The sequence below is a fragment of the Parambassis ranga genome, chromosome 19 (genome assembly GCF_900634625.1).
Source record: "Parambassis ranga chromosome 19, fParRan2.1, whole genome shotgun sequence".
Classification (NCBI taxonomy): Eukaryota; Metazoa; Chordata; class Actinopteri; family Ambassidae; genus Parambassis; species Parambassis ranga.
Genome location: NC_041039.1, coordinates 6265161 through 6278655, shown reverse-complemented (window position 1 = coordinate 6278655; position 13495 = coordinate 6265161). Strand labels below are relative to the sequence as shown.

At 41.9% G+C, this 13495-nt stretch overlaps 1 protein-coding gene across 2 annotated transcripts; it reads right to left on the bottom strand.

Annotated features, from left to right (window-relative positions):
* Positions 1-3220: 3220 nt before the first annotated feature.
* LOC114452194 (hepatic leukemia factor-like) lies at positions 3221-11797 on the bottom strand. Of its 2 annotated transcripts, none has more exons than XM_028431369.1 (4): positions 11399-11797; positions 9133-9537; positions 5840-6054; positions 3221-5030 (listed from the first exon to the last, which is right to left on the bottom strand). In XM_028431369.1, the coding sequence occupies exons 1-4, from the start codon at positions 11514-11516 to the stop codon at positions 4812-4814; spliced, it is 957 nt and encodes a 318-aa protein (XP_028287170.1). In that variant the 5' UTR covers positions 11517-11797; the 3' UTR covers positions 3221-4811. The 2 variants fall into 2 exon arrangements, with proteins under 2 accessions (XP_028287170.1, XP_028287171.1); XM_028431370.1 differs by having other exon boundaries at positions 3221-5027.
* Between the last annotated feature and the right edge of the window lie 1698 nt (positions 11798-13495).

Here is a 13495-nt window from a genome sequence, read left to right as displayed (position 1 = left end):
TGCAGATTAGAAAAAGCTAAAAATGATCCCAGTGTGTTGTACTATATATCTGCTGTATAAAGAGCACATTGTGACCTTAAATTAAAAGGTTTCATTTGATCTTTGTGTAAAAAAGGACTATAAATAAAGGCTGAAAACTGAACTGCACTCAAAAAACTGATTCAAGACCCTCTTAGAGGTGAAACATTATTATTTTGTTTGTCTTATGAAAATATTATTAATTCCAACAGTACCCAAATATGTTTAGCAGATGTAACATAAATATATTTGCACATTGAATTCACCCTTAACACACTGAGAGCGCAGCTCGTCGCCAGCTAACGCTATAGTAAAGTTCTGTTGTGATCTGGCGCTATAGATGAAAATAAAATAAAAAAGAACTCAGTGGATGAACTCAGTTAAATTGTGGGAGCTACCCATATTTACTGGATGGAAAAGTCTCCCACAATTTGAGTTCATCCAATGAGTTTTTGAGTGTGCCCTTTATTACTAATAGAAATAACTAGAAGATAATGTAAAAAGCAGCTAGTAACTGGGATCCAAACAGAGCCGCATAGAGTCAATGGATGGAGGCGAAAAGTAAACTTTTAAGGGAGATACATTTAAAATTTATAATTACAATAACTCTGGATTAATTCTCCAGCCAAAGCTACACCCCCAACACAAACATGCATGAACAACGGCAAAGAAGAGAGCTCAGTTATATTATTCAATGATTCCACGTGTCTCATTCACAGATGGCTGAGGACAAATGTGACCAAGGTTTAGCATTAGTAATAAAACGTGTTTAAGCCAGACTGGTACATGGCAAGCATAGCGTATGCACAATGAGGCATATTATTGGTCGCTGGCCAATCATAAGTAGCCTTTTTAAAGGATGAAAGCATCTTCATTCTCTGTTATCAAATGCCCTTGTGTTATTTGTCACCCGTGAAGACCTTTTAAGGAATATAACAGTCACTATTGAATAAACTTAACCACACTGGCTTTAAATCAATTATAGAAAGTCACCTAAATGCTTCCACACTTGGTGTCACAAACAAATTAAACTACCAAAATAAATATGAAGGCCCATTCTTGTACCATTTAGTAAGCTTGAAAGAAAATATATTATACACTGCTCAAAAAATAAAACAACACTTAAACAAATGCATGTCTGTGAATTCAATCATCGTGAGTGTAAAATCAATTTCAGCTGCTGTTGTGCAAATGGAACAAACAACAGGTGGAAATGAGAGGCCATTACTAAGACAACCCCTAGATGTAGTATGCGAAAAGTATAATGATGTTATATTACAACCACTTGCATTTCTTTAGTATACACGTCAGCAATCATTTCTGACTTTTTGTACATTGGTTTTGCTCTTTCTCTCTGCAAAAATAAAACCCTATGAGTATGATAATTTGCCTATTTTGACTAAATTATGTAATGAAATTCACCAACTGCACGTGTATGTTTTTTTTTGTTTTTTTTTTAAATTAGATAATGTTGAGTCTGTGGTACAATAATTAAACATTTCCTATCTGGCAACACTGTTTCTTACCCACAATCCCCTGCAAACAGAGCACTAGCATAAAGTAACAACAAGGATAGCTTTGTTAGCTCAGCAATGATCATGATGGTGATGATGTGATGCATCACATAACATGAACACAGTGATTTCATACAGTGTAGAAGACAAACAAACAGCTAGCATGTCTCAGGTTTGAAGTTCGTAAACTATTACGCAGCAGTAATCAATTCAATATGGCAGCTCATGTGCACGCAAACAAAACTTCCAGCTGGCGTTTTTTTTCTTAACCTCATTAAACTCAAATCTCTGCAGAGGGACTTGTACTCACTTTCTGGTACATTAGGACTTCATAATGTGTCCACCTGCCTCTCAGGTTTCAGCGTGTGACCGTCTAAAAATTCGTGGGATTAGCAGAACACCCTCTGCTGCTGTTCACTTAGAGAAAATGTTATTACATAACAACAATTCCAATTTAATGGGCAGATATGAGACGTGTGTTTGTTGTGCACACAGTGGGATTAAACCAGGGAGTGAACACGCTCTGCAGATTTAAGCAAACTGACCTCAGTGTGTGGGCATCCACGTTCGACTGGTCCAACATGTCCGCGTTCAGTGCCTTCAGAGGACAGGTGTGCTCAATGATCAATGAGGGGGAGCTGAGGACACCTGGTGGAGAGGTAAGGAATTGTTTTGAACAGGCAATTTTAAGCAGGAGATTTCATGGATTAATAAATCATGGCCAATTTTAATCATTTGTCAAACAACTTTATTTATTTAGAAATGTTCATATAAATTGTTTTATATCACACATAAAATTTAAACCACTTATCTGCTCCAACTATTCATTTTAAACCTGGAATCTGTAGGTCTATATTACATTTGATGTTTTAAAATCTGTTAAAAAGAAGAACTTGAATCTAAAATTTCACTTTGATATGTTGGTGTTGGTTTAGACCACTGCACATGGTCATATCCGTTCCCAAAAGTGAGGTTTAGCTGATAATCAAATTTATTCATTGATATTTGACTATTAATGTTACTATTGATATTACATCCAATGTTATGTTGCCTTGGCGGATGGAACAAATGTGGACAAGAACTTTACTCTTCTAATAATAATAAAAACACACTGGATTTCAAACATTTTTTTATTCACAATTTTGATCATGAAGAACAAAATCTAGGGCAATTCCAGAGAAAAGTAACACAGAATCAAAGAGACAGAACTGAACAGCAGGCTGCAGGAGAGAGAGAGAGAGAGAGAGAGAGAGAAAATCACAGCAAACAGGAAAAGTAAAAATAAGTGCTTCATGTTGGGTTGATACATTCCTCTGGGCTAAAAACAGCCATGAAACTATACATACGTAAGCATCTATGTAAGTGGGGGTGAGGAGGGGGAGCACCCGGTCTAGCCTGAATCAGCACATGTGCACCTGCACAGGTGCGATGGATGGTCACAGAGGGGTTGTGGGGGGAGGAGGGGGGGGGGGGGGGTTGAGGTATTTCAACTACACAGGGAGGATCAGACATGAAATAAACTCCCAGAGGATTTCCATAATGCCCATGCATCACCCACAGTTCAGGTCGGGCACACTGTTATATATTTGTTTTTATATACTGCCCATACTTAAGAAAGCCTTTCCAAAATACACAGGTAATATCTATGTAGGAAAACAGACTGTACAAAAAAAAAGAATAACTCTGTATAAACATTAAAACCTTTAATATATCAATATATTCTTTATATACTGTTATCTTTTGGTATGTAGTAAAGAGTAGTAAAGTAATTCCACAGTATAAGACAACACCACTCAACCAACGCACTGTTTCAAAGATACATTCATGTCTCAATCGGCCACCGGGGGGCGCACTGTACTCGACGCTGAGCTACAGGAAATAAAATGAAAGAACCTGCTATTGCACCGAAAGAGAAGGAGAGCATAGGAGTAATTCATGCTGCAATGCAAGATGACATCAAAACAACTGCAGAAGCTACAATACCTTCCTTCATATTGGACTCAGAATCATTGGCTGAAAAAATACTGCACTTCACACATCGTTCTGAATGAAAGTAAAATGAATAAAACATTTATTTCTCACTGGCTGCGTCGAAGCTATGTGACACTTAGGTCACACTGAGGGCAACGTAATGCTGCCACCTGTGAGCCAACCACATAGTCCCTGCAGAGATCTCTGAGCATGCCTTCATCATCCACAGCGAGGAATAAATTTGAATAATATTCTAACATCCTGTCAGGAGGGTGCAGTAACTCACAGGTGTGTTGTGTGTGATAAAAAAGGACTTTTTAGATTTTTTTTAATTTATTAATTCATTAATTGTTTTTTGGTGAAGAATTTCTGCTTCTTTTTTTGTGTGTTTTTGATGATGAAGATGTGTTATTTGTGACGCATGCAAAAACAACATGAAAGGTTTTTATTCCTTCTAAATCAGTAGTTTAGTTTGGCATGCCTTTCTCAGGGTTTAGAGGTTTAAAAAAACACTCCCTTATAGGGATTGTCACTAAAAGACTTATTCAAAATAAATAAAAAAATCTGGGGTTCAAAACTATTTGGCATTTAAGGGTACTTCATCAAAAGTGCATCTAAAAGTTGATATTCTGCATTTTCTTTGTATTTCATATATGCTCTCTTTGCTGCTGAGGGTTAATAAAGGCTTAAACAGGCCTGACAGGAAAAAAATACAAATAAAACAAACACGCAGCTGACTAACCAATAGCAGAGCGACAGGAGGCGGGACAGAGCCATCAGCTATGTACATGTTAACAGGTGCATTATGGGAAAACACACCTGCAGGAGGGGGCGGAGTCTGTGGCAGAGATCGAGGTGTCTGTAGTTCTAAAGTGCTTTTACCAAACACTGTTGCAGAGGGAGGTATGGGATGAGAGGTCAGAGGTCAAAGGTCACGTGGGGTGTCAGGTGAGCCGAGTCCACAAGAATAGCCCGCAGGGCCAAAGAAACGTCCTTACGTGTGTGTGTATGTATGAATTATGGCCTCAACTCAAAGCAGACAAAAAGGCCACTGTTGCCATGGAAACACTGGGAAAGCTGTTTGAAAATTAGGAAGTAAGGAATTAGGAAATTAGGAAGTAAGCTGCTTGTTCTTCCTTTGTGTTAATGAATTTCAATCCTGATTCTTATTGGTCCCCAGTAACACCTCCATCATCAGAAACCCTCTGCCTGCAGTGAGTCGAGCAGTTAGGACAGTGTGTGTGTGTGTGTGTAAAGAAGGAGGGTTGCTGGTGTTTGTACGCAACATACATATGTGTGTGTTTGTCTTCACAGCGGTCCGTGCTGTGCTTCATACTTGGCGAGGACGTTCTTAGTGCGTCCGAGCTCTTTCCTCAGGTCGGCCACTTCCTGCCTCAGAGCCGAGTTCTCCTTCTCCAAGAAGCCCGCCCGGATTGCGATCTGGTTCTCTTTGAGACGCCTCGCATCCCGGGACCGCTTCGCCGCCAGGTTGTTCTTCCTGCGCCTGGCCCAGTATTTGTCATCCTGCTCGAAGGACACGAGGAAGAAGGGAAAAGATATGGAGACAAAAAAAATAACAGAAAAATAAACTTTGTCTTCTTGTAACTCCTAATTCAATATAAAATATTCTTTGAGGTCAGAAGTAGCTGAACTAATTTGGTTACTGAGAACACATACTACAAAAGGTCCTTCAGAATCCTTGCGTTTTTAAGTGACGTGTCATCATAATACATGAGCTTTTCTACTGTAATCATATGATTGTAGCAGCTTTCTGTTCGTCAGTGGAGCCACACACACAGATCCAGTTTTATTTGAACAAATTAAAAGCCAAATCCTCTCAGTCTGACCTCACAGCATCACTGCTCCGTGTTTCACTCTCACATAATCCTCTTACCCAGAAGATCCTCCCCTCCTCTCCTCACTGAACCAATAGGAAAACAGAGGATGCTGATAGACACCTCTCCACACCGTCCCAGCATGCCGTTCTGTGATAAGCTGAGCTGAGTGTAATCAGCACAAATGGGTCCGTCTGTCCGCTCGTAGGTCACATACACAGTGAAAAGCAAAGGTCCAGCGGCCATTTGTTTTCTGAGTTTTACCCATCATTTAACTAAACTGGTTCCAGTTAGGAGGGCTACCCTGAGCATGACTGCTGGAATTTGTGCCAAATAAATCAAGCATATGGAACACACATCACTTCCACAGTGGTACACAGAAACATGAGCAGCTACATAATAAAAATGTCTCCACCTAGATTAAATTTATGTGCAATCTGCTGAGATTAAGATTAAAAGTGAAACAAACCATCCTCAGCATTTGAACCAGCTCCAAATTACCTTCAGGTCCTCCGGGATGAAGACCTTGCGGGCTTTCTTGATCATCGGCTGAGGTTTCAGCTCCTCTGCAGTGAACTTGCGTTTGCGTGGATCAAACATTTCCTGACCAGGCACACTGGACAGAGCCAGGTCAGCCGGGTCAGGTTCGTAGCTCATGGGAACCTGGATGGAGTCTGGATCAATGGGGCTGGGAGTGTTTCTGGAGTTCGGTAGACCTGCAGGAAGATGAGATAAAAGGTCATGAGTTCAACAACTTTTCCTTCTTTCTTTCTGTGTGAATCGCAGTGATGAGCTGTAGCCACCAGGTGGCGACAGAGTGCCAGAATAAAGCTGCTTGTTGATTTTTCCTAAAGTTCACTGACAATGATCTTGTTCAGGTGTCAAATACAGGAAATGAGCCGCTGAACTCAATCTGCCTGGAGTCTTTGAGTTCAAATTCAGCTGCAATTGGCCAGCAATGACACTCCTGTCTGCTCCGCACTGAGTGGGCATTCAAAGGAGACGGGAACCGTAGGCAGATTAACCTTGTGAAATGTAAAAAAAATAAATAAAAAATAAGAATAAAAACCGTCATCTGTCCTTCATGAGGAAATGTGCAAAGGATGGAGAGAACCTCTGAATCTCATTTTTCACTTATTGATACTTTTTTTTTAAACTTGAAAGACATTACATAACTGACAGGGAGTCATAATTAACACACAGTCACAGAAAAAGAAGAAGAAGAAGAAGAAGAAGACGAAGAAGAAGAACCAATGCCAAACAGTACGTTTATTGTAACCTGCAGGTGACGGTTAGATTAATGAACCCATCCCAGCACCTAAACGCCTCAGTGGCTGAGGAGTGAATCCCCTGCTGAGTCCCAGCAGCAGTTCTGAGAAAATAGTAGTTGTTTTTCTTCACTAGTGTGTGTGTGTGTGTGTGTGTTAGTATCCTTCCTTGTGATCCCCGGTGACGCTTTGACTTTGCATGATTTGGTACTAAAACCTTATATCCTGAGATGGAGCGCTGCTGTCCATTCCTTCAGCTTGTTCTTTTAACCTGGATATATATAACAGGAATTTTGGATTTTGTGATGGTGACTTTGAAGGCACCACTGGTTTTGCTGCTGCATGTGGAGGAGCAGGTGGGAGCTTAGCAGCACATGATGCGCCTCGCTGCCTCAAATGAGACGCTGACAGACATCCTAACACGTGTGTGTGTGTGTAACATGAGCACATTGGGTCATAGTTCCTGATGTTTCCCACAGAGACCAGCTTGTCTCCTAAGAGCAGAAATAACATAAATAGATTCCACACTTCCGCATGTCATTTAATTTAGTACTACTGAGGATCATATAAGGTATTTTTTTTTATCATTATTGGCTTGAACGCCATTTTCGGAAGTGGTTTCAGACTCTTGACTGAAGAGTGGAGGACTCCTTTGTAGTGACTCCACCTAACAAGCAGGATAATTATGTTTATGCTTTCTTAGTCCCTCCCCCTCCTCCTCCTCCTCCTCCTCCTCTCACTACCACTCTGTGAGTTGTTCATTATCTGCTGAACCCACAGTAACCCTGCTTGTTCCTTTTGTTCCTGCCTCCTTATCTGCTGGGCAGTCATGAGACCATGTGGGAATACAAATATGCCAGATTATGCCATAGATTACGTGACTATATTTAGACAACAGAGCAACAGATTACAGCTGGCTGCTGCTAGAAGGGGGTACTGCAGCTGTGATGCTGCTGTGCAGAAAATCTTGTATTTTGAAATCAGTGAAGTTTCCTTTATTGTACACCTACACCTTCAAATTTACATTTACTCTGTTGGTTTCATGTCCTGGCTTAGTAAACATGTTAGAAATTAGACTGTTAAACATGGTGGTCTATGTGAATATGCTCACTTTTTGTGCCACCCTCAAGTGGCAGTTGTTAGTGCTTGTGTGATAGCCTGACAATTAGGATTCAGACCACAGCTGAGAAGGAATGATGCTGTGTGGTTAAACGGTTGTTTACAACTTTGTCAGCTTTTGTCATTAGCCTGCTAGCCATGCTAGGTCCTGTAGGTTTTGTATGTATAGTTTTCTATAAGTAAAAAAAAAGACATTCCTGAGTATCCCAGACTGACTCACACATTTCAACCCTATGTGCGTGTGTGTGAGAAGATTATTAGCTGATGTGAATGTAAACACACGGCTGGAAACTGTGTGGATGTGAGAGTTGCCGCCCCCTGGCCTACTTCTGCAGAGAACACTATGTTCTTAAAACACTGATCTCATGCAGGGACAGGCACACACACACACACACACCCATGGGCTTGTTTTCCTTGTCTGAGGAACACAGAACGAGTAGTTAAAGAGGAAGTTCTTGCCCTTACAAACATGCATGTCAGTACATGAGCATGCACACACACACACACTCACACACACACCCTTGCTGAGGCTGGGCCGTCTGTTGAGGTGTTAAATCTCACACTGTTCTCTCTGGGGTGGACACATTTTGTTGGCCAGCGTTACTACAGACAAAAAAGAGTTTCCCCACTGCGAGGTGCGATCGCAGCTTTTCACCAAACACTCGCTTCACCTTTGAACCCCCCCACCACCACCACCACTTCACCCACCTAGTAGCTCTTTCTGACCACGATAAGGATTTGAAGGACTTGAACCTCACTCTCGCAGGATATGTCAACACTTGGCTGATTGATTTTTTTTTTACCTCCCATGAACACCTGCTGTCTGACTGAGTGACGCCTGTTTTCTCTTCATCCATCACTGATAAGTTCTCGACAGGACAAAGGCTCTGAAAGACGTTTTCTCCCACTGCAGCCTGAGACAAATGCTCTTCCTTTTGTTTTCACTACAGACAGAAAATGTGTGGCTCAGAATGATGAATGGCTGGCAGGGGGATGAAGCAGCCATGACTACATTAATGCACATTAGTCAGTGCGAAAAGGAAGAATTGGCACTGATTGGCAAGCATGATGGCAATTTTCTCTTTTTTTTTCTAGCTCAGCTTCATTAATAACCTGCATTCTTATGAGCATTCACCCATTAAAGCTGGACAGGCGATTTTTTCTAATTGTTACAGGTATTTGTGTCTTCAAGTCTTCAAGTTTTCACACCATCATAAATCCTGCAGATCAACTAAAATCTCAGCATTTTTGTCATATGACTGCTGAATCATGCGTGTCTTGTGCAGGGGAGTGCAGAATTTTAACAGAATTATATATATATATATATATATATATATATATTTTATTTAGATTTGAAAAATAAAATGGTTGTGTTTTTATGTTTCAATGTGTGTCTGTGTGTGTTACCTGCTCTGGCCGGGCTGCTGTGCAGGCAGTTGGGTGAGACGACAGTTGTGTGTATGGAGGTGGAGGCGTGGTTGCTGAGGTCCATCACAGATGGTGCTGGTGTGGGCGGGGCCGATGGCATGATGGGTGGCTGGCGTGGCGGAGCGTGTGGCTGGTGCTGGTCTTGTTGGTGTTGGTGGTGGTGGTGTTGGTGTTGGTGTTGGTGGTGCTGGTGGTGGTGGTGGGAGGGACTGGAGGGGATGCCGTTCTCAGACAGGAACTCCTCCAAGTCCATGTACTCCAGCTGGAAGGTGTCCCCGTCGTAGGGAAGGGTCTTGTCCCATAGTGTGGGGCCCAGGAAGGCCGACTGGGGGACACTGCGCTCCTCCTCCAGGGTCTTCTCCTTCTCCTGTTCCTTGCTGAAAGCTGCATAGGAAAATGGGACATTTTCAAATGGTCTCAGTTTTCAAGGTCGGGAAATCAATTTATATTTAAAGGCAATGTCTGAAAGTTTTTGAAGGTTTTAAAACAAAACCTAATACTAAATGGAAGCCTTGTCTTCTGAGTTCAGAGGTTACCAATACTTTACAAAGCTAATGTTAGCTTATTTAGGCTAATTTGCACTATATATTTGCAATATAACCTATCATTCAGTCCACTGACTCTATATAGAGATGGACATCATGACAGCTCCCCAAACGTGAGGTCAAAACACCTCCATTGCACATTGATTGACCTATGCTGGCTGCAGCGTAGGTCATAAACCCCGCCTCCTCTGTGTTAGTGGATGGAACACGGGCCCTGCTAGTTTTTATTGTTTTTTTATCATTTATATTTGTGTTCAAGTTGTAATTTTTTGACACATTTTTTTATTTAACTGTTGGCTAAAAATAAATAAATAAAAAGTGACATCATCATCCACAGGCAACAGCACAGCCAGGCTAATGGCTCAACACAGCAGAGGATGGGTGTTTCAGGTGCAACATTGATGATGTGACTTTAAGATCTTTGAATGTGACTTCACCTACTGACCTCAACTGACTCTGGTTCCAAGTTTCCTCAACATGGCCGCGTCTGTAAGTGAGATATTACGATCTCGCTTTAGCATGAAGGGGCGGAGGCGGAGATGCATCATCCATCTTTATATACAGTCCATGGTTTAGCTGTTGCAGTTGCATGTGAACTTTTTAAATTGATGGTCATGATGCCAACCAATTCTATTGTTTTATGATTCCATAAGGACATTTTAAATAAATAATATCTCGTCTGCAATGATAGTGTTCATCTGACCTACAGGAATTCAGCAGACACTTTATGGCTTTAACAGCCAACAACATTTTTTCCATGTTTCATGGCATCGTCAAAACAGGAGGAATTATGGGTAAGACTGAGATAATGATGTGTCTCTAAAACCGACAACCAGACTGATTTAGAATTTTGTTTTCTAGCTCTGAGTCACTGGAGACAAAAACTGTCAAAACAAGCTCACGAAACTTTGGACCACAGACACCAAAACAAAGGTGTGACCACAACTTTAAATACGTAAAGAGGACGTCACAACTCTACCTACCAATTGTCCTCGAACACAACATCCCTGGACCTCTATCAGGCCCAGCAAACTGACCCTGCAGACGCATTTCTCCCACAGCAATCAATATAATCATTCATTACTATACAGAGTGTTGAACAGTACACAGCTCAGGTCATGGACATTTTTTGTATGTTTATTATTTGAAAGTTCAAGTGAAAGTGTGATTCAAGTAAAGTTTTATTTTGAAGGTTTTTTCCCCCTTATTTTATTTTGAAATACTAAATAATTTTATCTTTAATCACCCGAGTCAAAGTGATTCACAAATCACGTCTTCACCTTGTGACAAAGATATAATTAATGGGGTCACAAACCGGAAGAGAAGTTTACATTCTTAACCAATCAAAAAGTTGGAATAAAACTAATCAATAAAGCAGGCGCCATTTCTAGTAATAACTTTATCAATGTTTTTTTGCACATCTGATTTTCTTTCTTTATTTGTCAAACGATATTTTACAGTTTGTGGGTTTTTAAAAAAAACCTCCTCTGCTGAGTGCTGGAAGGAGTTTCGTCGCACTTCTGACCTCATCATTTAACAACGAAAAAAAAATGTTTAAAATATGATCAAATATGAAAACAAGTATAACATGTGACATGTTCAGACAGAAACTCATCCTTCTGCTGTGTCAAACTTTGCCTCAGGACTGCTCAAAGCGCGCACATCCAGACTGCACGTTGACTGTCACGCTGTGAACTCACCTTCATGGTGCAGCGGCAGCTTCATCGGGTTCTCCAGCAGAGACTTGAGCACTCCGTGCGTCGCTGCGGGCGGAAAGCCGGGATTCTGCGGGAGGGGATGACGGGACATTTTCTCCATCTCGCCTCCTCTCACTGAGAGCCCGACAGCACAAACAGCTCAGAGGAAATTAAAAAAAAAAAGAAACGCACCGGTTCGATGAAAAAGGTAAAAGATAAATAAATAAAAAAGTGTGACTTAGCTGTGTTGGCAGCCTTTAACGTCAATATAAGTACTACAAAATAAAAGCCCCGAATAACGCTTTTGATAATGGACGCAGTGCGGACGCGTGCGGCGGTGCCTGACCGGGGCTGCAGGAGGCTGACAGACCGATCACCGAGAGCACCGATCCCATGTGTGACAACTGAGGACTGCTGACGTCAAACCGCAAGCCAAACACCCGCCTCTTTGCCCCCTCCTCCTCCTCCTCCACCTCCTCCAATCACCACACCCCTTCTTTTACTCTTTAATCAAATCTCACATATTATCCTGTTTTTACTGCAATATTTTTAATATTCGCTTGTAGGTTTTGCAGGTTCAACAACTGAAATAATGTCACAGTCCAACTTAGAGGTAAAAATTCACTTTCAGAGATGTATCCGCGGGCTTTAATATTTTTTTATGTACTGTGAGTTTATTTTCTGACTCCTTCATTCATGCTTTTCGTGATATTTAACACTGCCTCCTTTATTTTGGATCACACAGGAACGCGCGCACACACGCACTGAGCCTGCAGATTGGAATGCCGGGTCACATGAGTGGGCCGGCTTGACCTACTTTCATCCAATGAGAGGCCTCTGTCTCCTACTCTCCTCCTCCATCCTCCCCCCTCCCTCCAGCGGGGTCACATTGAATCTCATGTGCTCCACTGCAAGAGAAAAACAAATCCAGCAGAGAGCGAGGAGTGAAGGGAAAGAGGAGAGGAGAGGAGAGGAGAGGAGAGGAGAGGAGAGGAGGAATGAAGGGAAGAAAGAGGAAGGAAGGGAAGGATGAGAGGAGAGGAGAGGAGAGGTGAGGAGGGGAAAATAGAGGAGGAATAAAGGGAAGGAGGAAAGGAGAGGGGGAGGAGGAATGAAGGGAACAAGGAGAGGAGAGGAGAGAAGAAGAGATGAGGAATGAAGGGAAGGAGTTGGAAGGAAGGGAAGGAGGAGAGGTGAAGAGTAATGAAGGGAAGAAGGAGAAAGAAAGGGAAGGAGGAGAGGAGAGGAGGAATGAAGGGAAGGAGAAGAGGAAAGGATAGGAAAGGAGGAATGAAGGAAAGGAGGAGAAAAGAGGACAGGAGGAATGAGAAAAGGAGCAGGAAGGAAGGGAAGGAGGAGAGGAGAGGAGGAATAAAGGGAAGGAGGAGAGGAGAGGAGGAATAAAGGGAAGGAGGAGAGGAAGAATGAAATAAGCAAAAAAGTAAAAGGAACAAGGAAACAGGAGAAGAAGGTATGTAAAGAAAGTAGGAAAAGTGAAGGCACTATTGAATATTGTATTATTCCTTTAATAAATTAATCCACAAGATGCAAAAAACTTAATAGAAACAATAATCTGATGTAAAAACTATTAAAAACTCTAAACTCAAAAGAGAATTGTCTATCAGGAGCTGAGGAGGTCGAGCATATGATACAGCAGCATCATATGTGACTGCGTCCTCTGCGTCCCAGACAAATCCCTGTCAGCCTCGCTCTCATTTAAAGATCCTTAGCAACTGCGGTTGCTAAAGCACAGTGATGATGTGACGACCTTTGTGAGAGAGGAAAGTAGGACAGTACCGAGACACACGCTTCAGAGTGGTGACTGGGCCAAACACAGCTCTGATTCATCCCGTCAACACACACACACACACACACACACACTGCAGAAACTGCTGCTACACCTGCTGAGGATACCTGCAGGTACGTTGGCTGTGCATGTACTGTGCATGTACTGTGCATGTTAACCATGGAGTGTACTGCACAGCCTCAGTCAGGTCACAGTCTATTTGTCCCATAGTTGTCTCACCCCCCTCTGTGACAGACTTCCATCATACCTCAGTTTGATCTTTGACACATTTCCTCCAGTTTTTTTAGTCACAA

Excerpts from the sequence above, each read along its gene's own strand:
- LOC114452194 (XM_028431369.1), bottom strand. The coding sequence starts at position 11,516 with ATGGAGAAAATGTCCCGTCATCCCCTCCCGCAGAATCCCGGCTTTCCG. Across the intron at positions 9,538-11,398 it reads GCTGCCGCTGCACCATGAAG|CTTTCAGCAAGGAACAGGAG; the intron begins GTGAGTTCACAG and ends TTTCCTATGCAG. Across the intron at positions 6,055-9,132 it reads CAGCAGCCCGGCCAGAGCAG|GTCTACCGAACTCCAGAAAC; the intron begins GTAACACACACA and ends ATCTTCCTGCAG.